Source organism: Hipposideros armiger, unplaced genomic scaffold (assembly GCF_001890085.2).
Source record: "Hipposideros armiger isolate ML-2016 unplaced genomic scaffold, ASM189008v1 scaffold_38, whole genome shotgun sequence".
Lineage (NCBI taxonomy): Eukaryota > Metazoa > Chordata > Mammalia > Chiroptera > Hipposideridae > Hipposideros > Hipposideros armiger.
In genome coordinates this window covers 2,862,208-2,888,277 of record NW_017731388.1, presented here as the reverse complement: position 1 = coordinate 2,888,277, position 26,070 = coordinate 2,862,208, and the positions used below count along the sequence as shown (strand labels likewise).

General features: G+C 45.3%; 1 protein-coding gene across 5 annotated transcripts; it reads right to left on the bottom strand.

The window, feature by feature from the left end:
- Positions 1–3,969: 3,969 nt before the first annotated feature.
- On the bottom strand, positions 3,970–26,054 carry STK36 (serine/threonine kinase 36). 5 transcript variants are annotated; one of them, XM_019638345.1, is made up of 27 exons: positions 25,991–26,054; positions 25,358–25,532; positions 24,507–24,647; positions 24,319–24,396; positions 23,082–23,212; positions 22,594–22,843; positions 21,060–21,153; positions 20,602–20,771; positions 20,257–20,444; positions 19,633–19,732; positions 17,540–17,695; positions 14,809–14,988; positions 13,766–13,863; positions 13,207–13,312; positions 11,841–11,991; positions 11,550–11,677; positions 10,930–11,034; positions 10,055–10,153; positions 9,880–9,968; positions 9,536–9,599; positions 9,233–9,343; positions 8,152–8,226; positions 7,579–7,753; positions 7,185–7,332; positions 6,814–6,961; positions 5,526–6,272; positions 3,970–4,475 (listed from the first exon to the last, which is right to left on the bottom strand). In XM_019638345.1, exons 2-27 carry the CDS (start codon positions 25,439–25,441, stop codon positions 4,332–4,334), a joined length of 3,960 nt encoding a protein of 1,319 aa, XP_019493890.1. In that variant the 5' UTR covers positions 25,442–25,532; positions 25,991–26,054; the 3' UTR covers positions 3,970–4,331. The 5 variants fall into 5 exon arrangements, with proteins under 5 accessions (XP_019493890.1, XP_019493894.1, XP_019493893.1 ...); XM_019638349.1 differs by having other exon boundaries at positions 7,579–7,750; XM_019638348.1 differs by having other exon boundaries at positions 25,950–25,996.
- Between the last annotated feature and the right edge of the window lie 16 nt (positions 26,055–26,070).

Genomic DNA, 26,070 nt, shown 5'->3' with positions numbered 1-26,070 from the left:
ATGACTTTTCTGACAACCCAATAGATAGCAATGTGCCCTTGATATGTGATGAAAATGGAACCTTACTTTTGTAAATAGTCCTCCCCAAAACTATAACCCCAATCTAATCATGAGAAACATCAGATGAATTCCAATGGAGGGACACTGTACAAAATACCTCACCAGTACTTCTCAAAATTGTCAAGGTCATCAAAAACAAAAAAACTTCTGAGAAACAGCCAGAAGACAACTAAATGTATAATAAGATCTTGGAACAGAAAAGAGACATTATGCAAAAACCAAGGAAATTTGAATAAAATATGAGTTTTAGTTAATGATATATAAATATTGGTTCATTAATTGTAACAAATGTATCATAATACTGTAAGATGTTAATACTAGGGGAAATTATGTTATGTGTAGGGGTGGGGTATAATATGTGAACGCTGTACTATCTGCTCAATTTTTCTGTAAATCTAAAATTTTTCTAAACTATAAATTCTATTAAAAAACCCCAAAATACAGCAAAACTATAGCAACAGAAATTTGCCCAGCCCACCTTAGCCAAGTGATCAGGAGTACACTGACCCCCCAATAATGGGGGGAAGCAACATCATCAACCTCCAAATATGATGTACGAAGAGGACACATCACTAGTTATGTAGTGTTTCTGCCAAAAATGTATAACCTGAATCAAATCACAAAGAAACATCAGATGTACCCAAATTGGCCAGTACTCTTCAAAACATCATTGTCAGAAAAGACAAAGCAAGGATTAGGAAGGATTCTATCAAAAGGTTACAGGCTAAAGAGAATCACAACCAAATACAAATCATGATCTTGGACTGGATCCTGAACCAGGAGAAAAATTGGTATAAAGAACATCATTGGAACAATTGGCAATATTTGAATATGAGCTGTAGATTAGTTAATAGTATTATATCAATGTTAAATTTCCTGACTTTGTTCATTATACTGTGGTTATATAAGTAATTATCCTTGATCTTAATAAATTCACTAAAGTATTTAAATGTAAAAGGGTATGAAAATGGTTCAGAAAAATATGATAAAATTAATTGTGGCAAAATGTTAACAACTAATGAATCTGGGTGAAGAATATATGGGAGTTCTTTGTACTATTCTTACAACTTTTCTTTACATTTTAAGTTATTTCAAAATAGAATGCATTTTTAAAACTATGGCAATGACAAAATTATAAAAGGAATAGGTAGAACAAGTGTGGCAAAATGTTGGTAACATCTGAATCTGTGGGATCAGGGTACGGGGGTTTATTATACCATTCTCTCTACTTACAGAAGTTTGAAAACTTTAAGCTCTCTCCCCTCCACCCAAAAGGGAAAACACATACACGCTCATACACAGGCACAGATCTTCAAACCTTCCAGACATTCTCTGAATTCCAGGCTCTATTCAGACCGTTCACTCCCAATCCTCTCAACACTTTGTGCACTAATCACTACATATAAAATTGTTTTCATATTTCTAATCCTTTAGGCTATATGCTCCCAAGGATGGGAACATGTTTTCTTATTATGCGTCCTCATAAAATGATTAACTATTGCTTTATGCAATAGCCTTGCAAGTTTGGATGTATATTTAATTTCTCTATATCAAATTATTTATGTACCAGATGAACATGATATCTCAAGCTAGTATTTAATGAGATAGCTGAAATAAAGAATAATTCTTTCATAAGGTAATTCCCCCTAGTTTATCTTTTAGGAGACAAAAACCCAGATCTTAAAACACAACACTGTATTTGCCTAAATCCAGGCAAGTCTTAGTGAAGCAAGTACTGTGGTTTTGTTAAAAGCAAAAACAAAAGCTCTGATCTGTTAGAGATATACACCAAAATACTTATAGGTAACATTATATGTTGCCCAGGATTTGTTTTAAAATACCCAAGTAACAGAGGAAAAATATGATACAATAGCTGTTGAAGCAGTGATGGCATTCACTGGACTAATCTCTCTACTTTTGTGTGTGTTTGAAATTTTCCAAATAATAGACTTAACATGTTCAAAATTGAACTGGAGGTTTCCCACCCACCACCATTCTACTGATAGCCTTGCCCATTTCAGTTAATGGCAATTCTATCCTTCCAATTGCCCAGGCCAAAACCCCTGGAGTCATCTTTGTCTGCTTTCCTTTGTTCACACCCCCACATCCAATCAGTCCAGAAATCTTTCTTTCTCCGTGTTCCAAATATATTAAAAAATCTGACCACTTTTCATCCCTCTGTTGGTACCACTCTAGTCCAGAATACCTGGATTATTGTAGTACAGTAGCCTCTTAACTGTTTACCCTGCTTCCCATCGTCCCCAACTTCTCATAGTTCATTCACAACACCAGAATGACGAGTAATCCTTTAGAACATAAGGTAGGTCACAGCCTTTCTCTGTCAAAACTCTCCAGTAGATCCTCACTCTATTCAAAGCACAAGATCTACAAGCCCTACAACATCTGGTCCCCATCACCATCCTGCCCTCCTTGCCTCATCTTTTCCCCCTTCTCTACTTCATCCAAACTGGCCTCATAGCTCCACAGGCACGCCAGGCATGCTTCCATCTCAGGGCCTGTGAAAAGATCCTTCTCTGCCTGCGCTTTTCCCTCCGATGACACACTGCCCATTCCTTCATCTCCTTCAAGTCTGCTGCAATGTCGCCTTCTCAGTGAGACCTACCTTGACCATCCAACTCAGCACTCCTCACCCCCCTTGCCCTGCTTTATTTTTCTCCAGTTTTTATCACTTTCCTACATACTATATATAATTCACTCATTTTAATAAGTTCAATCTCCCCCACCAAAATGGGAAGTCTATGACAGACAGGCATTGCTTTATCTCCAGTACCTAGAACAGTTTCTGATATACAGAAAGGATTCAATAAATATGTTGAAGTGATTTGAAATCATCTGGATAGGAGGCAATTATGGAGGTCTCTACAAAGAAAAAATATTACTTCTGCTACAATGTGAACACAGTCAGTCAGTGGGCAATAAAGATGAGGACTAACTAAAATTCCTTGTCAAAATAAGGAACATTTTTCACTTCTAAAACAATTGGAATTCAAGGAAGGACAAAAGTATTCTCCCATTTTATAGATGGAGAAATGAGGGCCCTGGGAAGCTTGTCGCAAGCCATCCAATGAGTCAAGGTTTCAGCTTCCCAGTATGTTTCCAGCTGGATTATGATTCTAATGGATCTGCTAAACACCCCTTTCTGGTAAACCACACAATCTCCATAAATAGCTGCCCTACTAAAGCAGCTGAGGTTCCCTATACACTGAAACTCCACCAAATATTAAAACTAGCCACGAAGCCTGAGATCGCAAAGCTATCCAATTCACCTTTCTGTTTAATCCTACCCGAAATTTCCTATTTCAGCTCCACTGGCCTGGGCTTGGAAGTAGGTGTCCACATGTTGCTCATCTGGGATGGAGGAAGTTGCAAGGCAGGAAAAGATATAAATAAGCTCCCACCCCAGAATCCTGGGTGAACACGATACCAGTGCTTCCAGCACCACACAAAAGCTAAAGAATTGCCGAATCTCCCAACCCCTTACCCTGGCAGCTCAAAGGAGGGTGAGGCACACCTTTTATTACAAGAGTTTACAAACATCTATAAAAATAATAATAAAAAGGATACACTTCCCACCCCCTCCCATTGTGGGAATGTGGGCTACAGGCTGGGGAACCCACCACAACAGGACTGACAGCATTTTTCCCCATCGCCTAGAGCTGAGGCAGGTTCTGTCTTCATCATCATCCTGGAATCAGGGCACCTAAACCCACAGCCTGCTGGGAGGATTACAGGAGGTCCAGAAAGAAAGAGCTCCCTCAGGTAGGAGGTGTTTCCCTAAGGTCCAGGAGGCATGTTCCTGGGGTTAAAGGCACATGTCAGGGCCGGCCGAGTGGCTCAGTTGGTTAAGAGCTCACTCAAGCATGTGAGCTCTGAGCAACAGCGGTTTGAGTCCCGTCCCGAGCTGAGCTGTCAACAGGTGGCAGAATGGCTCAGCTGGAAAAAAACCAAAAAAACAAAAACAAAGGCACTTGTCAGAGAAAAGAGCCCTGGATGTAGAGAAGGAAGGAATCTTCTCTGGCACCAACAGCAATGAAGTTTACTGGTTGAAACCATCCTGAATCTGGGGGGCGGAAGGAGCTTTATACATAAATCTCTTCTAGTTTCTCATTCCCAAATCAGTGGAGTTGGCAGCTTCTCTCTCTTTTTTCATCTTTTTAGCTCTCGGTTGAGTTGGTGGATTGTATAGCAGAAGAAGGAAGCGTTGGCAATAGCGCAACGAAGGTTGGAAGCTGGACCCCAGGAATCGGGGATCACGTGCTGTGCGTTGGCCTCAGGAGGTGAATGAGTTTCCTGCAGTGTTTGGCAGAGGCGGGTCTGGGGCTGCTGTGCGGCAGTAACTGATTCCCCAGAGAGAGCAAGGCTAATTTCTCACTGGCACCTAGGGACACCAGCACCTGTGGGAGAGAGAACAGATGACAAAACATGACGTGCAGCAGACTCTCACTGGACCTAGCAACTCCCACTCCAGAAAAGGAAGAAAAAGAAAACGGGCTCTTGGGGATGCAAAATAGATTTTGTGGGTAAAGAGAAACCTTGGAGACAAGAATCCACAGGTCTACTTCCATTCTCTCTGGTTACAGACCCTGAAACCAGTGCACCAAGGGACCCATGCACTGGTCCCCAGGAAGAGGCAATGAATGCAGCAGTGATAGGAAGGCAAAAGGTGTGATTCCCAGCCATGGATCTGGTCAGTGAGTCTTAACCTCATCACCAAGAATCCCTTTTATTGTGTCCCCATATGGATTGCCAGAAAATCCTATAATACATTAATATATTATTACCATCCTGTCAAAATTTCATGAACCACCCAATGCTACCACACTGAGCCATTATAATTTGGAGGTTTAGCCTTATCATAGGTAGGTGTGTGATTTCATTGGGCTGCTTATATGCTGAAAAACGAGCAGAAAAAGCAGAATAAAGCAGTGGCTGAGAGTACGGGCTCTGGAGTCAGACTCTTGAGTTTAAAAGTCCAATCCTACTAGCTTTGTAGTTTGTACAAGCTATTAAATTCTTTGTGCCTCAGTTTCATAGCCTACAAAATTAGGAAAACAATAGCTTAAGCCAGGTAATGAAGGTAAAATGCTTAGCCTGGTGCTTTTCACATGGTAAGTGCTAAGAAAGACAGCATCCTCATGGCCCCCAGAATGAAACCACCCTTTACCTCAACATCTCTAATCTTCCCTTATCTCCCTCCTGTGTAGCCTCTAGAAAAGAGAAACAGTGGCTTGAGATTCCAGGTTTTCCCAGCCCAGTGGAGCCCTCTTCCAAGGTGGGAGACGGTAGATGGAAAAGTCATCCCCAAGACACTGCCCCTGGGTTTCCTGCTCCCAGAGAGGAACACAACTTGGGTTTCTGGATGTCCCAGTTCCTCAAAGACTATCTCAGAAAACTGTTGTGAAATACAATCCATCGTCACGGTTCCTAAGTCCTCTGTGGCGTACCTGATGAATGCAGGGCTCCTGGCGGAGGCTCCGAAGGGCCATGAGGGCGGCCTCCTTCACATTTGGTTGGGGATCTCCACATGCCACCTCCAGGAGCCGCTGGGGTACTTGGCACTGTAACAACTCTTCTCCCAACCCCTCAGGCCCCAAGTTGCCCAGAGCTGACACGGCATTGCGCCGGATACCAGCCTGAGGATCTCCAAGCAGCTGGGTCATACTGGGTACGGCAGCTGCCAGGGCAGGTCCCAGGGGGCCAGCTTGGTAGGCTGCGTTGCCCACAGCAAAGCTGGCGCTGCGCCGCACAGCAGGGTCCTTGTCTCTAAGCCCCAACAGCAGAAGGTTGAGCAGTCCAGCCTGGCTCTGCAGTGCTCCACGCAGGGCCATGCTGTGTTGGAGCAAGTGTCCCAGGAGCCCGTAAGTGCGGGCCCGCACAGAATTCTCTGGGTGGCCCAGGAGGCTGCGCAGGGGCCGATAGGACTCGTCGGCACCAGCCAGGAGTTCTTGGATAAAGGACAAGTGGCTGGGAGATAGAACCCTGGCCGTGTGGGCCAGCAGGGAGAGAAGGTCAGAGGTCAGCAGCGGCTGGTTACCCAGGAGGGCAACTGACAGAAATGAGATGACAGTTCTAGGGGAAGCAGACACTGTGCTCACAAACTTGTTGAGCAAAGCGGGATCTGTTAGGGCCAGGCGTGTGAGGAGACTGATGGGCAGCTCGACCTGTGGCAACGGAAGATGATGGCAGCAGACCTGGGAGAGAGGGGGGAGGAGAGCAGGGAAAAGTATTCAGGAAAAGGGAGAACACACTGCAGCTTAATAGCTAGAAGGAGCCCAAAATCTGGGAGAAAGCCAAGTGCCAAGGTATAAGAACCACCAGAGAGAGCTGGGAGAGCTGACCCACAGCACTCCACAGCAGACAAAACGTGGACCCCAGAGAACAGGTCCTTTCCGAGTTCAGTCCTTGCTCTGCTGTCAAAGGCCCACTGCTTAATGCCAAGAATTGCCAGAGAGAGATTCCTGACTGAGGAGCCGAGTCTCCATTGCCCAGACTGGGATGTTCTCCCCACTGAGCTCCAACCGAATCCAGATAAGGGACTGATGGAGGCACCAGCCCCAGCTCTAACCACACGCCTCTGTTCAGGCCTGAATGCTTTCTCTTCGATCAAGCCAGATGCTCCTCTCTTACAGGGGACAAGGAGAGCCCGGGAGTTGTCGGGAAGTGAATTAGAGTGCACGAAGTGGCTGGCCATCTTCCTCTCCCACTTTCATGCCTGGGTAGTTTTCCAAGTACCTGCAGCAGGTGGGCTGTGACCTCTGAGTCCCTGAGGTCAGCCACGACACCTATGAGGAGGTCAGCGTCCACATCCAGGGCGAAGGGGAAGCAGAGTATCTGGCAGACAGAGAGCACCACAACGGGGAGAAACTCAGCCCCGTGCAGCCTAAGGAGAGGAGTGTGGAAGAATTTACTGTCTGGCTCATTCGCCAGGGATCACTCTTCCCGACCCTTCTCAAATTCCCCATCCAGTCCTCCCCCAGCCTCAGCAATACCATCTCTCGCCTCATAGCTCAAGCTGTCAGCTATTTCTCGCCTGCCTTCCCCTTCCCACCCCCTGTTGCAGACTCTCTGGATCTTTTGGTCTCCCTCCTCTAGCTCAGACTCACGCCTGGCCCAGCTGATGCAGGAAGCTGGGAGAAAGCAGATGCGTCAGGGTGGCCATGAGGATGCTTCCACGCTGAGACAGGTGGCTCAGGCACAACCGGGGCTCTTGAGTGAAGGTGGCCACGGCCAGGTTCAGCAGGGCTGCCACACCTGGAAACACCAAGAATGAAGACCCAGTGGAGCAGGCGAGAGGCCCAGATGCTCCTGCTTCCCCATGGTTCCCGGGGTGACCATCTGTTCAGTCACTTTCCCCTCCCTAAGGAGCCCCAGGGTCTATTCTGCCATCCACTCCCCAGGCAGCAGCAGCAATCTGCATGGGCTAACCTAACCCAGTTCTAGGCTGCTTCTCTTGAAAAGGGATCGACATGCTGGCCCCACAAAGGAGGCCATGCTAACCTTGAGGTGAGATCAGTGTCCAGTCTGGCTCTGGGCTTCGTGGACTGGACAGCAACAGCTCCTCTTCCTGTGCAGACACCTCCTCGTGGAGCCTGAGAGCCATGGAGAGGCGGTGCCACAGAGCGGTCCACATTTCTGAGCTAGCCACGTCCCTTATCAGGCTACCCTTCTCCTGCTGGAAACAAATTTGAAAGAGGGTGGGTGGGGAGGTCAAAGTCAAGAATCAAAAGGTCTTTTTCACTCCTATCCCTGACCTATGAGAAATAATTCTTTGTGTTCCCACCTAGGATTTCCCTGTTGGTCTTAGTTCCCTTTCTTCTTACATCTTGACCCTGACCTCTCAACCTATGTGTGGGCCTCCTGGAACCAGAGAATTACAGCTTTTCTCCCCACTGAATCCCAAGGGACGCAGCTGAATGGTTCCCTTTTTAAAGCTTCCAAGGGCAGGGGGGCCCCTTCTAAGGCCACCACAGGCACAGTATTTTGTGGGTTGCTTCTTCAGTGTCCAGTGGCACCCCAAAATGCCCATTTTCTCTCTCCTTACTTCCCACCCATCCCAAGACGCAGCTGTACCTGAGTGAAGAGCTGCAGCAGGAGGATAAGAAGGCCATCGTAGAATCCACAGCCACCTGGTGGAGTCAGCCGGACCTGCAGGAGAGAGGTAGGAAGACTGCAGATCCTGAGAGGGATGAGGTGGCCTCATAGGCCTGTGTACCCAACTCCTGGTCAGGCAGAAAGCGCTCTGCCACGGCCTGGGGCGGGGGTAGAGTTCTTCTGCTGGACTGAGGAGCTTTGGTTCCTGCCTATGCAGTGAATGACTAACTCGGTCTTAAAGATACACAGTCTGGTGGAGTCAAGAGACACAGAAACAATTACAATTTAGGAAGATACTTTCTAAACAAGAGGCTGGGGTGGAGGTGGATTAAAAGTTGAAAAAGTTGAAAAGGATTAAAAGTTGAAAAGGCAGACAAGTGAAGGTAGAGGTAGGAAGGGAAGGCATTCCAAGTAGAAGTCATAGCATACATAAAGGCAGGTCGTAAAAGACCACAGTGAATTTTGGAAATGGTAATTCTTTTGGTATAGGAAGATTATAGAGCCCAGGGGTAACAGCAGAGCTTTGAGTAGCCTGCTCAAGAATTTGGACTTTATCCCAGAAGCAGTGGGAAGCCACTGAGGACTTACACAAGTTCCAAATAGACACGATTTTTGTCTTTCATTCACTGCTGTATTCTCAGAGTCTAGAATGGTGCCTGGTTCTCAATACATATTTATATTTATGTGGTAAATAATCATTGGTTGAACAAATGATCAGATTTTCCTTTAAGAAAGATCTCTCTGGAGGCAGTGAAGAAAATGGACTAGAAAAGAGAGCCTAAAGAGAGATCCTTTAGCAGGCATTGCCAAAGACCAAAAGAGAGATGATGCCTCCTTCCCCCTTTAGCAGCCCAGAGTGTTAACAACAGATCTGAAGCCCTGGCCAACCTGGGCTCAGAGGGGTCATTTATCTGGAGGCAGAAGGGCAGGAAAGACTCCTTGATTCCTTTATCACTCCTTAGTTAACTCTAGGTTGGCTGGTATTTCAATCTTTTCTCCTTGAATGCAGTCCTTGTTTGACTCAGAGAAAACAAGTCCACTCATTCCTGGCAGGCCTCACCTCCGCAGGAGCAGACAGGGCATGTGTGGCTGCAGTGATCCACTCCACAGGCTGGAGGTCAAAGGTCACCCCTTGCTGACCAAGCTGTCCCAGTAGACAGGCCGCTGCACTCTGGAGAGTTAGAGGAGAAGAAGGAATGCCCGAATCTGAATGGTATTCAGCACAGGCAGAAAGATTTAGGTCCCTGTCCTAGACCAGAAAAATGCCTCAAAAATAGTTGCAAAGGGGACAATGACACCCTTGCTCCCAGAAGGGTTGGATGATAGGGTGAAAAGAGGAGAAAGATGAAAGTTGAAAACTCACCACAAGAGAGACGACGTGTGAATGGGTAAAAACAGTAGCAATCTCACTGCCTAGCTTCTCCATTCTGGAATAAGGAGATACATCAAGGAATGCAGCAGTGTGAAAGGAGGCTGGTGAGTGGCCTTGCCTCTCCTTTGGATGGCACTCTCTACCTAAGCTGCATGTCCGACTCCAAGTCACAAAGTTGACAGGAATCCAGGTCTATTCTTGGTAGAGAAAACTTCACTCTCTCTATCCCAATCCCTTCTAAGGACAGGTTACAGGGTGCCACTCCCCATGTTCTAAGTCAGGGTGAGTGAAATGAATGAAAGATTTCAGTGGAGAGACCCTACTTTATGACTCACCCAGGAGGCAGATCTTGGAGCTGAAGGACAAGAAGGGAGAGGAGGCAGAGTGTCACTTCAGTAGACTCTTCCCAATCCACTACCTTTACCTACAAAGGAAACCTAAATTATCAGAGCATCCTCCGAATCAGGTGGTGGGGCAACCGTGAAATGCCCACCTATATTGCTGGCCTACCTTGCCCTGGACCAACATGGACAGTGACTCCAAGACCAGGGGCTCTCGCCCCAGAAGACGGCACAGAGGCTCACTGACGTGGCAGCAGGAGTAGAGAACCTAAGGGAGTGGGGAGGAGTCCATCAGTGAGCAGAGCAGCACCTGGGCTCCTAGACCAGAAGGCTCGGCTAAAAGCAGGCCGGCCTGTCAACAGATCTGGTATCTACACTTGCGCATGTTAGAGAAGTTTGGGCTACTTCCGACTTTGGTTGTAAGATAGTGAGATAGGGATACTTCTCAGTTCTGGTGAGGACGGTCTAACCATGGAGCCATCTCTGTTGAACAGATTTAAAAGCAGAAAAAGATCCTGCAAGGGGCTCTCTCATCTCTCTCTGTGTCTCTGTCTCTCAGTCCTGGGGATTAAAAAGAAATCTGGGGCCGGCCGAGTGGCGCGTTGGTTAGGAGCTGGCTTGGGACACCAGAGGGCCCCGGTTCGGATCCCACATATGAGGGCCAGTGACACTGCCCTCTACAGCTAAGATGCTGAACAACAGCTCAACCTGGAGCTGGGCTGCCATGAGTCACCGGTGACGGCGTAGGCTGCAGCCCCTGCTGCAGTGGGTTGCCATTGGCTACCGTGTGTAACCAGCAGCCAGTGTCAGCGACTGATCTGCCTCTCCCGGGAAAAGCGCAATGATGGTGCCAACTTGGCCCAGTGAAGCAACATCCTCCACAACTAGACTGAAGAACAAAAGGACAGCAACTTGTCTGTTCCCCTTCCCCCAATTCCCCAATAAAAATCTTTAAAAAAAAAGAAAAGAAAACTTCAACCAAATTAAATTAAAAAAAAAAAAAAAAAGAAATCTGAAGTGCCAAGAATTATGGGCAGGCAGTACCTTGAGAAGGTGTAAGCACAGGATGGGATGCTGCAGGCCAGAGATGACAGATGACCTTAGTTGGCTGTTGTCTTCGGTGAGCTGATTTGCCAAGTGACGCGAGATCTATAGGCACATACCTGAAGACTCAATCCCATTTCCATTATTCCAATCCTATCCTCTCAGATCTTCCACTAGTCAGGACTCTCAAACCCTTGCTAGGCCCAGCCTCACCAGGAACCTCAGACCCCATTCCATTCCCAGTCTTCATGGCCAATGGAGAACCAAAACTTATGGCCTTATTTAGCCCCAGGGTAGGCAGGTGCAGGGGAAAGTGCGGCTAGCCAAAAGGGAACAGGAAATCTGAACCCTAAGCCCCGCAAGAAGCATCGCTGGTGGCTTCAGGTCAGCTACCCTACCACAAGGGCAATTTATCACTGAGCTCCATAACCAAGGCCTCTGGTATTTTGGCCACATCACGTTCTACAAGTGGCCCAGACTCAGGGTGGGAGCATCTGCTTCTGCAAGTACTGGGTATGGGAAGGCACAAAAACTTATTTGTCTGCCTTTCTGAGAAGCTAGGGCCAGCCTCCCCAACCTCAACAATAGGGATGAGAAGAACAAGAACCTGCAGCTCAGACCTGCTCCTTGGCCTCCCAGCAGCCAGGCAGCCCTACAGGAGCAATGCACGTGGCTGCCAGTGCAGAGGAAATGGCTCCCAGTAGATCCTCACTCTGCTCCCGCAGTGGCTGGCTCACTTGAGGGGCTCCTATGGAGAAAGGCAAAGAATGAAGGGTGGGGGCTAGCTGCCTCTCAGATTCCGCATTTCAGCTGTTCAGTTCACAGTTATTTATTGGGCATTTATTAAACGTGCAGAGCTGAACCCACTCAACAATTCAGTCCAGAGAACCTCGCCTCCCCACCCTGGTTACCTGGAGGAGTGTGAAAAGGCAGCTGTGGAACCGTCAAGCCATGAAGGAGTCCGTCTAACACAGCCCGCTGTGTTGTCAACAGACTGGAGTAAAAGGCTTTGGAGATGGTCCAGCTGTTCCCATCCATGGCTTCACACAGAACAGTAAAGCACTAAGGGCAGGGTTAACAGTAAAGGAGACAAGGGCACGGTGAACATTAGGGTGTCGGAAAACTGACTGGGCTTAGGGTAAGGAGCAGGAATCCCCGGACAGCCTGAGAAAAGGGGAGGAAAACCCAGGGGGACTAGCTGTCTGATTCCAAGTGTTACTCGTACATTAGATGCATTATAACGGCCTTCACATTTCAAAGACAGGAAGTTTAGGTGCCGTTTCTTCTTCTCTTTGATCAGCTGCTCCCTAGATGGTGTTTCTCAAAGTGCTATCTGCGACCAGGAGTATAAGAATTGCTGGGGATTCCTGGGTCCCTACCAACCCAGTTCTCTGATTCAGAATTTCAGGAGGTGGGGTATTTATTCCAAATTCCCCATGCTACCATGACCTGTAAGAAGTGCTGGCCAATAACGTGAGTCACTGCTGCCCAAAACTGAGGTCAGATATTAAAACCTTCCTGGCTCGAAAGAGTGAGGGATACTAAAATAGGCTCTCAGACTAGGAGAAATTGAATGGACTGCTAGCTAGAGGCAGGAATGTAGCCTAGATCTATGTTCTCAATTGCCAGTTTGAAAAATGACCAGGAAATTGTTTACTTCCTTGCACATGTTCCCCTATAATTGCCTCCTCTGAGATTTTCTCATTCAATCCTCCATTCCCCTGTCCCTCACCTCCAGAGTCCAGGACAGAAAACCCACAAGATTGAGAAATACTAGCTGATCTGCAAGTCTCTTCAAGAAGGAATCCTTCTATTTGTGGTTCCCGGAAATAGGCCACAGGGCCTAGTGCCTCTGGGCCTTTATATAGGTTGCTCTTTCTGCCTGGAATATCCCCTCTACTTCCTGCCTCATCCATCTAGCAAATTTCTATGTATTCTCCAAATCCGAGCAGAGATGATTTCCTTCTTCAGGATTTCTTCTATGACCCTCCAAGTAGTGTTAATCTTCTTCAGTGGTGTTTCTGTATTTTATACAAAGTTCTAATGTACTTTCCACACTATTGTCCTTGAGCACTTCAAATGCCCCCTACTAGACTATCCCTGGTCCCTTGAAGACAGGAGCTTTCTCTTACTCAAATTGCATATGGCACATGGTTGGCATTCAACAAATGTCTGATGTCTTACTTTGACCTAACCCTATCTAGTCATCAGAAAGAGGCTGGGAGAAACACGGGGAATGACAGGAGAGACAGAAATCTGGAGATGGGAGCCAATTACCGTAAGGCTATCCCTCCGCAAAGTCTGCTCAGAGTCATCTGGTTGGGCCAGTGATTGCCCCAACAGGTTGAGGAAGAGGTTGGCAGCGTCCTGAAATACCTGTAGGCTGGGGGGGAAATGAGCCCATGGTTTCTTCTCCTCTCTCTATTAAAAGCCCAGATGTGGTGAATGCATCAGTTCTGGGCAGGTAGAGGCTGTGCAAAGGAACACATCAGAATGCTCCCTCCTCTGTCCCCTGCTAAGCACACACACAGTCTCACATCCACACCCTCCAAGCCCCTTCTTTGCCATTTCTCTAGGTTATTCACATCTTGATCCTTTCAATTAGTGTATGGTGACTGCTGATCCTTAAAACCTGAAAGTCTTGGGGCACACATGGAGGTGTCTCAGGGTCCTTACAAGGACCAGCTGGACTCTGAGGGGTCAGTCAGCTGGTCCCTAAACCTGTCACAAATCACGGCTTCTCCTCACTTAGTTTCTTCCTAATGGAGAAGGGAAGAAATGGGAATAGAAATTGAAGCCAAACTGGTCAACAGAGCAAAACTGCCTCTCATCCCACCTGTCACCTGTCTGACTCCTCTCCAGATTGAAGGTGCAGGTGAAGTAGGCCTGAATCACAGCCATCAGGTCCCGTAAGAAGGTCCCATACCAACATTGCTGCCGAGGAAGAGGACAAAGAGTAAGAGCAATGTAGGGGATGGAGAGGAGAACAGAAAACGCAGTAAAAAAAAAAAGGTATCAGATATCCATCAGGTTGACCAGACAGAATGGGGCAGGGGGAAGAGATGGGGCAGAATGGACAGAGAGGAGATCGGAGGTAACAAGTGGCAGTCAGTGGGCCATAAATAGCCTGAAAATGTGTCTTCTCTGACCTGAACAATGTTTTGTGAAGTTTGTGTTCAAAACAGCTCAAAATTTTTTCTAAATTTCTTTTAAACACTCAAGATTAATACTTATAAGCAGAGTGCAGTTTTCTTGCTGCCTCAGCCTATGTTCTCTTTATTCTGTCCTCTCAGCTCAGCTGTGGCAGGACACGGCACGGGGAAGCAAAGGCTGGATCTCAAACACGCCGAGTCTCAATCCTAGCTCTTCCATAGCGTCTCCGCGATCATTCACAAGGTAGTGCCTAGGTATGAGCCAGTTACTCTTTGAATTTCAGTACCCTGCTCTGCAAAATCGGTTCAATAAAGCCAAGGATTTAACATTTCAAAGCACAGTGCTCTAAATATTAGAAGATTACACATAAAAATCTAGATTTCTAGCTTCTCTTGGAAAACCGGAAGATCTGGCAACACTGGGTCCGTATTCCCACATGGCGGCAGTAGGCTGGAGCTGAGGAGAGGATGTCCCATGTAGATATGGCACAAGCTCTCCAATTTATCATATTCCCCACTACTGACATAGTCCCACATCACCTACTTCACTGACTGACATCTGCCTGGCCTCAGAAGTCATTAGAGTTTGTAATTCATGGTCTACTAACTAGAAAGAGGAGGAAAGAAAATAAAAGGCAATTGGGCTGAATAGAGATGGCAGTTCGAAGAAGAGAAACCCAAGAAGAAACTCCTGGAAGTCTTTAGAGGCTCCTTGCTTAGTGCTTACCTGCTGAATACTGTTGCTCTCCTGGCTGTGTCTGAGGAGGCTGAGCAGCAGCCCAGGAAGTCCTGCTTCACGGCAGAAGGAATACAAGGGAACAGAGTCACTGCAGCTGGACAGGAGACTGCTCAGGACCCGGAGTGCAGGAAGGATTCGGGAAGCACCCTCCAGCATGCCTTTCAGGATCTGGGTGAAAGAAGTGGTCATCAATATTATCAGAGGTAAAAGGAAAGTCACAGATACCAAGTGTCCCCAAGGAGTTGGCGTATCAAACCAGATGTTCTCATTCTTTTCTCTGGTAGTCTAGAGCACAGAGAAGGACAAAAGGGAAATAGGGAAACTGTACCAGGAAAGAGGAATATAGGTGGTCACATCACTCAACTTATAACAGCAGTGACCAAGGGGGAGGGGACCGCCCCTCAGGATCTCTGTTAGGCTCAATGCCATTCCTATCTGCTCCCTCCCTTCTCCAGCCTTTCATCTTAAAAACAAAACAAACACACGCAAACTCACGTACACACTTCTGAAAATTAAAAACAATGGACACAAAACAATATCATTCAACTCTAGATCATGGATTGACAAACTATGAGCTACAGGCTAAATCCAGCCTACCACTTATTTTAATACAGCCTGAAAGCTATGGACAATATTATATTTTTAAATGGTTATTCTTTAAAAGGATATTCTTCAAAAGAAGGATAACATTTACATCAAGTGCTTTACAGTAGCTATTCACTGTTCTAAATCTTTTTACTCATTTGCTCATTTAATCTTTACAATAACCCTTTGAAGTAAATATAATTACCCATTTTATAGGTGAGGCGACTGAAGCTTCCAGATAGGTTAAGTAATCGATAATCACACAGCTAAAGAGTAGTTCAGGTGAAATTTCAACTCAGGAAGTCTTACCCTGCAGGCAGAGCTTTTAACCTGCTTCCTTACTGAAAAGTTGTCAAACACTAGGACAATGTATAAGGGCCAAAAGAGAGCAAGGTGTCACAGCAATTCACTGGGGAGAGGAGAGCCTTTTCAACAAATGGTGCTGGGATGACTGTATAGCCACATGCAAAAGATGAACTTACATCCCTCGCATTGTACACAGAAATTAACTCAGAATGGGTCAGAGACCTAAATGTCAGAGCTAAAACTAGAAAACTTTTAGAAAAAACATAGGAGAAAATCTTCAAGACTTTGGGTTTGGAAAATATTTCTTAGATACAATACCAAAAGCATACTCTACAAAGGGAAAAGATAGTAATTGGACTTCATCAAAATTCAAAACTCTTGTGCTTCCAAAGGTACTCTTAGGAGAAAAAAAGACAAAGCATGGAATGGGAGAAAATATTTGCAAATCACATATCTGAAAAAGATCTTGTATCCAGAATATATTAAGAACTCTTACAATTCAATAAGAATACAAACAACCCAGTTTGAAATTAAAAATGAGCAAAAGAATTGAATAGATATTTCCCCAAGAAGATATACAAACGGCTAATAAGCAAATTGAAATGACAATGGTATCCTATTTCACACTCACTAGAATGGCTATAATAAAAAAAACAGACAATAATACATGTTAGCAAGGATGTGTAGAAATGGGGACCCTCATACACTGCTAGTGGGAATGCAAAGTGGTGATGTCACTTTGGAAAATAGATCAGCAGTTTCTTAAAATGTTAAACATAAATCTACCATATGACCCAGCAATTCCACTCCTAGGTATCCACCCAAGAGAAATGAAAGCATACGTCCACAAAGACTTCCACGTGACTGTTCAGCATTATTCATAAAACCCAAAAGTTAGAAACAACCCCAATGTCCATCAACTGGTGAATGGATAAACAAAATGTGATATATGGCCATATAATGGGATACTAATCAGCAATAAAAAGGAATGAAGTACTGATACATGCTACAGCATGAATTAACCTCAGAAACATTACACTAAGTGAAAGGAGCCAGAACACTGTATACTGTATGATTCCATTCATATGAAATGTCCAGGAAGGGCAAATCTAAGACAGAAAGTAGATTAACGGTTGCCTGGGACTGGGGGTAAAATGATGATTAACTGTAAATGAGGGATCTTATTGGGGCAATGAAAATGTTCTAAAACTGGATTATGGTGATGGTTCCACATCTGGGTACATTTACTAAAAATCATTAAAACAGACTTTAAAGAGAGGGAAAGAGATGGAAGCAAAATATTTTGGTGAGTTCCTAGGAAGGGAGATAACTGTTTCAGAGAAGCAAGGAAAGGCCTTGTAAAAGGGAACACCAACTATGAACGCCAATTAAGCAAAATGTTATTCCTTAAAAAAAAAAAAAATCTTGTTCTTCTCATTAGTATACCTGTATTAGAAAATACTGTGTACTTAATTGTTACATCTATATTTTTCATTTTGTCAATAAATATTTTGTCGAAATGTTTTCTCTCATTGTAGAAGTACTTACATAATTGCCTCCATTTTTGCCTCGTGGCCCACAACACCTAATATATTTACCATCAGGAATTTGCTGACCCCTGCTCTAGATTAATACTTTCCCCTTCAGAAAGGCAAACCGGAGGCCAGCTCTTTCTGTGTGACTTAAGAGGCTAGCAAATCTCCTTGAGTTAAACAGACTGAAAAAAAATTGAAAAGGGACAAATTTTCTTTCTCCTATGTCAATGTTTTTTAATGCCTCATTTGTGAAAATTGTCTCAAATCCCCTCCACAGTATCCTTGTCCATCACCTGCGCTCCAGCCTCATGCAGCTGGCTCTGGATGCGCTGGCAGAAGTCAGGGTTGCACAGCAGGGTAAGAGGGGCTTTCAGCTGGATGGGCACAGGCTCAGTGGTCGCTAGCAGGTGTTGCCACTCATTGTCGCCATCATTGTCACTGTCTGGCTCCTGAGGAACAGGGGAGTGAAAGAGGTCAGGAGGAGTGTATAAGGTTGAGGGTAGTAGCTCCCAACCTGGGGGACCGTGAAGTAACTGCAAAAAGCCAGTGACTCCATTGACACAGATGGATTTTTTCAGATACCAGTTTAAAAAGCTATATAGCTGGCAGTATGTGAGGGGTCTTGGGTCTTGAAAAGTCTGTTGGAGAACACTGGCATGTGTGCATAAAGAGATACCTAGAAAAATGTCTGCTGCAGCATGGTTTATAATTTAAAAAATTGGAAATGTCATAAAGCTGGTCAGTAAGGGAATAAAAAATCATGGCACATCCATATTAGGAAATACTATGAAGTTATTAAGAAGATCCCTTTACCCTCATCTACCACCCCTCTCCCCGCTAACCCTCTGGTAACCACTAAACTATTGTCTGTGTCTAGCAGTTTTGTTTATTTGTCTTGTTGTTTTGTTGCTTTCAGTTTTATATCCCATGTATCAGTGAAATCATATGGTTCTCGGCCTTTTCCTTCTGACTTATTTCACTTAGTCAGATTTTGAGGACCATTCTACAAAATAACTGGTCTGTGTACCTCGAAACTGTCAGTCATGAAAGACAAAGAAAGACTAGGAACTGACTGAGATTAAAGGAGGCTGAAGAGGCAAAACAACTAAGTGCAACACCTAGCACTGGAGTGGATCGTGGACCAGGAGAAAAAACTTTGCTACAAAAAACATTATTGGAGCAATTGGCAAAATATAAATATGGATTGTAGCTTAAATAACAAAATGTGTCAATGTTAAATTTCTGACTTCTATAAATGTACTGTGTAGTGCAAGTGAATGACCTTGTTCCTAGGAAATACGCACTGAAGAATTTAGGGTTAAAGGGGCATGACTGCAACGTATCCTAAAATGATTCAGAAAGTTGATATGTCCATATCTATATATCTATATATCTACATATCTATATCTATATCTATAGATATAGATATGTAGATATATAGATATAGATACAGACACAGGTACACATGTGTATAGATACACATAGATATACATACACACACACACACACACACACACACACACACACAGAGTACCAAAAAATGTATACACATTTTAAGAAAAGAAAAAACTATATTAAAATTGTAATACTCAATATATACTGATAACAAAAGATGAATACAAGTCACATTTGACTTCTGTAATTACAAGAGGTGCTAAAAGTGGTTATCATCAGTGTAATTTTAATACAGTTTTTTCCTTTCTTAAAGTGTATACATTTTTTTGGCACCCTCTGTATGTACGTATATATATAAATATATATACACATACATATACACATACATATATATATAGAAAGAGAGAGAGAGAGAATCATAAAGCAAATATGGCAGAATTTTAACAACTGGTGAATCTAGGTGAAAGGGATATAGGAATTCTTTGTGGTATTCTCAAAATTATTCTTTAAGTTTGAAATTATTTCAAAATAAAAAGTTAAAACCCCCAAAACACATGTGATTGAGGTAGAACTACACGTTCAGATGTGGTAAGAGCTCTAAAAAAGATCATATGGTAAGATAGGCATGAGGCAAAACAATACATATGGTGGTATGAACTCAGTAATGTAAAAACAGCCAAACTACTTTTCCATGTGTACATATACATATATGTAAAAGTACAGAAAGTTTGGAAGGAGACAGATGAAACTAACAACAGCAGACACCTCTGGGACCTAGGTAAGGTTCAAGAAGGGCTTTCATTTTTACCTATCAGAATTTTTAATAACTACATGTTCAGATAACTTATAATAAGTTAATAATAAGAAAGCAATTTTGAACACATGAGGAGCTCATACTTGGAGGGTTGGGGATCACTGTTCTAAAAAAACATCGACCCAGACCCAACACCCCATGGCAGGGACAGGGCCCAGAAGAGCCCCCAGGGCTCACCTCATGTTCTAGGGCCACTGCCTCAGTGGTCCCCTGGCCCGCCACCTCTGGCCTCGGCTCTGGAAATGCTTGTTCACAATCCTGGTTGATCCGGTTTTCTCTGGCAGAGGAAGCAGCGGGTAGAATGAGTTCTAGACCTGTGAAGCTTGGGGATCATTAAGTTGTCCCTTCGTCTGGACCCATGATAGGAATGAAGAACAAGCCATATAGGGCTGGATAGGGGAGACCTCCTTCTAGGGTATGGCCAGGACAGGATATGTTGACCACTATACACACATCCTTGACTGCCCTCCCACTTTGGATCTTATTTTCAAGTCTACCTTGGCAATTAACACCTGTGGCTCCCAACTCAAATAATCTTCCCTTTTTCATGGAGATGATTCTTTCCCTTTCAATTAATGTGCAACTGAAGCATAGAGGAAAGGAAAGTTCCCACATTTCCTGGTGAATCAGGAAAGTATCTGTCTTGAATTGGAATTCAAGGACCCAGGACTCAGACTCCTAGGGCCCTGTCCATATTTAGGCAGTGGCTAGTGAAAAGGGACCATGTTGTATTTGCTATGTCTAGAGCCAAAGATCTGCCAGATACCTCACCCTGTAAATCCCTGGTTAGACCCTCCTCACCGAGGTGCAGTGGGGGCCTCTCCAGCCCCACACTCAGCCCAGCTGCTCTTAATTTCTGAGACCATGATCCCAGCCAAGAGGCCTGGTTCCTGAGGACTGGCCCTTTGTCTGGGCAGTGGGGCTGTGCCAGAAGCCACCTTGCTGATCCCGTCCTCTTGCTCAAGGGCAGGTCCTATGTTCTGGTGTTTCTGTGGGAAGCGGGCAGGAGAGACTGAATCAGAACTATTTGCTTGCCATAAGGCAGTATAAATTCTATTTGTGGCCCTTCCCCAGTCCTGGAAAGTCATCTTCTTTCTCCAACAACCCCCAGTCATTAGCCTGGTCATGTCACATATTCCCACGCACCTTTTTCTTGGCCTCCTCAGCCATGCGCTTATAGGCCTGACGCAAGATGCGGGATCGATTGCCCTTGGGGGCCAGCTGATGGGCCTGTTGGTCCTTTAGGATCTGAAGTTCTGGGGGGAGGCGACTGGTGAATGGGGTGCCCAAATCTGGGCCTGCTGGTTCGGTTATTACTGCAGAGAGGGAAGAGGGGAGGACATGATCATACAGGAGCTGTGCCACGTCCACTTCGCCAGAGATGACTTCAGTGTCTCCAGGCTTCTGTGGAAGGAGACCATTTGGACAAAGTGACAAAGAGGGAGGGGGGTTGCAAGAGAGGTGGCAAAGGTTTGGCAAAAGGCTAGGAAGAAAGTTCAAGCTGGTGGGCTAAAGAGATATGTTGGATCTGGATGTTGGGGGAAGGTGGGTAGATTGAGAATGCAAGGGAAGTGCAAAAGCCCCGGAGAACCCTAATGACTCACTGGTGACACGACCAGCAATAAAGGGGTGATGTAAAAGGTCTGGCCAGGCCAGGCGCTGCTGGGGGTCCTTGGTGAGCAGTCCCTGCAGGAAGTTCTGTGGAGAGAAAAAAATCCCCCATCATCCTTCACTTCTCTATAGGCTCTAACTCATCAGCAGAACCTGCAAACCAAGACTCCGGAGTCCAATCTTACAGAAGACAAGCTAGTCTTGATCACACCCTCTCTAAACCTATCCTTAGTCCTCATTTCCCTGGCTGAAATCATGGACAGAACTCACTGCCTCATCTCCGGGAGAGCCCCAATTCCTGTCCATGGACATTTTGGAAATTCAGGAGGGAAAACAGAAACCTCAATGTCACCAGCTTTGTGAAGAAGTGAGGAAAAAAAACTAGGAGAAAGAATGGGATATCACCTTCACAATCATCTTCAGAAAGCAAACATTCAAAGGAGTCTCCAACTGCTCACTTTGCCCTCCCTTTGATTTACAGCTGGGTAGGAACAGACGCATTTACGGTTAAAAGCACACACACACACACACACGCACATGTCATTTGTAAAGATGTGTTTGGGCGCCCTCAATACCATAAATCTTTCAGCAAGTCTTCAGATGGTAGAGGGGTAGGGAGACGCTCTGAAAAGGGTACATTGTTATGAGGTATCTTTGGGGAAATCCTCAACTGGGCCTGAAACAGGAATAGAAGATACTAGATTATGACCTCTATTCTAAAACAAGGTGATTAGTGTACTATGGCTCTGGCTAGAGCTACCTGCATATATGCCCTAAGGGAGGATGAATATCCTATGGATATCACCCACTGAAGTTTCCTTTGTTTGGATTCTTTTTGATAATTACTTGGGTCTCTCCAATTAAATAGGTTGGGGAGAAACCTGCCCCTTTTCATCTTAGATAAAGCAAAGGAAAGTTATAATGAGATTTCACTCTGGGACAATGTTGCATTTAAATTCCACTGAAGGCCCCAACTGCCCTAGATAAGAAAGAAAAAGGGTCAACTCTTTTTCTTCCCTCCTGCCCCCCACTCCTCCAGCCTGTTGAGACTTAGCTGCAGCTTCAAGGAACAGGTACCACCTCTATCATCTGCCCCCTAATCGCTGAGCTAGCCCCACTAGCTCTGGCTGTTTGGATATCTGAAGATTCCTTATTTCAGGAAGAGGCTGAAAGCTGCATTGGCAAAACTAGATGTCATCTGGATATTGCATCTGATAGAAAATGAGTGGAACAGAGTTTATGTAAAAGGACCACTATCTGCCTCGGGTGTCTTGAAAGCACCTTTCCATTGTGACACAGGATAGCTTGGCCCATGGAGGGGCTGCCATTCCCAAATTTGGCAGGACTTAGAGCACCCTCCGAGAATAAGTCCCTACAGTACAAAAGGAAGGCAGCTTGGCCCAGCTCCTGCGTTAATTCAGTAGCTGAAAGATCCTGCCCCAGCTCTGGGAAAGGATTTTGGAAAAGGGAATAGGAACAGAGGGAGACGGGTTTCTGACGCAGAAGTAATCTCCCTTTCTATATTACCTTGAAGCAAGGACTCATGGTGGGTGGCCAGCGCACAGGATCCTTGAGAATGAGGTTGACCAGCTGAAAGATGCTTGTGGTATAGAAGGGAGGGGTGCCTACAGCCAGCTCATACAATATGCAGCCCACAGACCAGAGGTCTGCAGTGTGGTCATATGGTCGCTCTTCTACCAGCTCTGGAGACATATAGAGGGGTGTGCCTTTGATGGATGTCAGCACCATCGTGTTGGTGCTCATAGCCCGGGCAAATCTGCAGATGATGGAATGAAAATGGAGGGAGAAGATATTCAATAAAAACCAGACATGGTCACTACTCCTTCTCATTGTCTGAGATATCCCAAACCCAAACAGAGAGAGCACCTTTCAAAAGACCCAGCAGGACTCCCAGTCTCCAGTTCAGGTTCTAAATTGAGGCCCAAGTAAGCCATGCTTATGCTCTAAGACTCCCTGCAGAACCAGAAGCAGAGACGGAAGGTCAGGTTCCCTACCCAAAGTCACAGAGCTTGATGCCACCACCCTTGGCAAGGAGAATGTTCTGAGGCTTCATGTCTCGGTGAAGGATGCGGTGGGAATGCAGATAATACAGGGCTGACACCAACTGGGCAGCAATGGCCTGAACCTAGGGGTCAGTCAGGTGGGAGGAAGAAAAGAGAGGTCAGAGGAAGGAACCTGCTGACAAGCCAAAAGACTCCTCCCCAACACTACAGTTGATGTGACTTTTCCTTTGCTTTCTTCCAGAGCTTCACACAATACCTTCCATAGTTCTTGCTCACTTATTCATTCACTCTTTCATTTGCTCATTCATTCAAAGAAAATTTATTGATTCTCACTTGGCTGCCATGGCCATGGGCAAATTATCTTACGCCTCTCAGATTCATCATCTATAAGGTGACAATAATGATACCACCTACCTCATAGGATTGTGAAGATTAAATTAAAGCATGTAAAGTAATGCAATGCTCAGAATGGTGCCCGACACTTAGTAAGCATTCAATATATATAAGCTGTTATTAAATGAGACAATATCCCTTTCTCAAAAGAAGTAGTCAAAGAAACAAGACAGATAAAAAGAATAAGATGATGATTTACAAATAATGACGAGTGCTAATAAGGAAATGAATACTGAGATATGAAGTCCTGAGGCTGGCCTACTTGCTAGAGTACAGAGAATTCCCTAGAATAAGTGTGGATAAAAAATGTGTTCATCCAAATCCCACTGCTAACCACTATGTCTTGGTGGCAAATCCTGTCTTAACCACAACGTATATACCTTTCAGCCCTCTCTGGTACCACCACACTAGCCCTTCTTCCACAATGCTGCCTAATAACAACAACATTAATAATATCTAATATGTTGAATACTGTGTGTCGGGCACTCTTTTAAATATTTTACATGAATTAACTCTTTAATCCTCACAGTAGCTTTATGAGATAGACACTATTAATATTTCCATTTTAAAAAGAAGAAACTGATCACAAAGAGGTTAAAGTAATTTGCCCAAGAGGATCCAGCTAGAAAGTAGCAGAGCCAACCTTTGTATTCGGAGATTTTGGCTCCAGAGTTGATATACTTTGCTGTCACACCACACTGCCTCTATATACACCTAGGCTCTTATATTTTTCTCAGTTTTCAAAACAGGGGCTCTCAGTGCCTTCAGCTTTCCCTATCAGTCCTTAATCTGAAGAGAGTCAGGGGTGGGGAAAAATTCGAGCCAGGAAACATACCTGGTCTTCAGGAAGTTTTCCATCATCTTCCAGGATCTGAAAGAGCTCTCCCTCAGCGTAGTCTGTTACTACCACCACCTAAAGGGAAAAGGCAAAGGCACTGATGGCTCCAGATTTATGCATTCTGAGGTTGAGAAATTCCCAGGACCCTTCTTCTTGGGTAGAGGTGACCCCAAACCAAAATGCACCTCTTTATCAGTCTCAAAGCTGTCGAGCATATGTACGATGTTGGGATGCCGCAGACCCCGCATGATTTCAATCTCTCGTTGCAGATTCCTCAGCTCCTTCTCTGAGCGTCCCAATTTTGGAATGAACTTCAGTGCCACCACCTGTCAGTGGTAAGAGGAAAAGTCAAAGCCTAACCACACTATTGAAACATTAGTCTCAGGGCTCAGAACTGAGATTTCAGATTGAACAGTTCTCATTGTACCTGCTTGTCCCCCACTCCTTTCCCCATGGTGCCCTGGCCGTTCCCAGGCTTCCCCTACCCCTTGCTCTAGGAGGAACCAGCATCTGCCAGACAGATCCCTTTGGTGGATTCTGGGAGAGGCGTTCTGATGTAGGTAAAGAACTCAAGATATAAGGGATTTAGGGGAAAGGGAAGGAAGAAAACATGATGAGAGAATAGAGTTCAGGTGGTTTATTTCTTCCTGCATGATATGATAAAGATTAATAGTAATACTACTATTTAATTATTGTTTATTAGGTGCCAGGCACTGTACTAAGTGATTCAGTGTGAAATCACATTTAATCCACAAGCCCCATCAAACAGACACTATTCTTATCTTCACTCTATAGATGAGGAAACTAAGACATAGAGAGGTAAAGTAACTTGTCCCTAGTTTTAAAGCTAGAAAGTGGTAGAGCTAGGATTTGAACCCAAGTAATCCAATTTCAGAGCTCATACTCCATAAGAAGTATGAAGGAGTCAGTGCTTTAGGAATACAGGTTGGTTTGAATGTTTCCCTCCTGGCCCTATTTTCCACTGGAGTTGGGGCTGCGGAATCCAAACCAAGAGATATCCCTCTTTGTTCACCACCTGGGCACTGTATTTCCTCCGACCCTTGTACACCCTCCCAAAAGAGCCTTCTCCAATCATCTCCAACACGTGGTACTTGTCCATGACAAAGGTTTCAGGATCCCTCAGAAGGAAGAAGGTAGCGATGGTGCTGAAGGGCTACTGCTCCGGAGACAGTCCCACATATCTGGGAGGCCTGGTTCGGGCATGGAAGAAAAATTAACATTAGCTGTCTTGCCTTTTCCTCTTTTTCATTATAATCCTGAGGTGGTCTATTGGTTAGGATTCGGCGCTCTCTCATTATAATCCTGGCCTCAAAACCATGGTAGGGTGGACTGGATGAAAAGATGAGATCTTGGAGCAAACAGAACGCCTCTTGTAGCTCCCCTTCCTTTTTAGCCTCCTCCTGTCCCCCAACCCCATCTCGCGCTGAGCCGACCCCGTGTCCCCCACCTTCCTCCACCCAGCCTAGCCCAGGGTCCACTCTCGCTCTATCCAGCCTCGCCCACCCGAACCCGACCCCCTCCATCCAGCCTCGCCCACTGACCCTGCCCCTTCCAGCTTCCTCCAGCTTCTTGCCACTGCCAACCACCTCAGCACCCCAACCCACAACCTCTCATCCGTGCACTTCGCAGACCGGAGCCCCTCTCTCACCCCCAGTCTAGGAGCCTCAAGCTCTTCAGGCGGAGGAACGTCGGCCCTGGCCTTCAGCCCTGCCCCTTCTGGCTGCCTGC

Excerpts from the sequence above, each read along its gene's own strand:
- STK36 (XM_019638345.1), bottom strand. The coding sequence starts at position 25,441 with ATGGACAAGTACCACGTGTTGGAGATGATTGGAGAAGGCTCTTTTGGG. Across the intron at positions 24,648-25,357 it reads GGAGGAAATACAGTGCCCAG|GTGGTGGCACTGAAGTTCAT; the intron begins GTGGTGAACAAA and ends TACCACTGACAG. Across the intron at positions 7,754-8,151 it reads TGCTGCAGCTCTTCACTCAG|CAGGAGAAGGGTAGCCTGAT; the intron begins GTACAGCTGCGT and ends ATTTGTTTCCAG.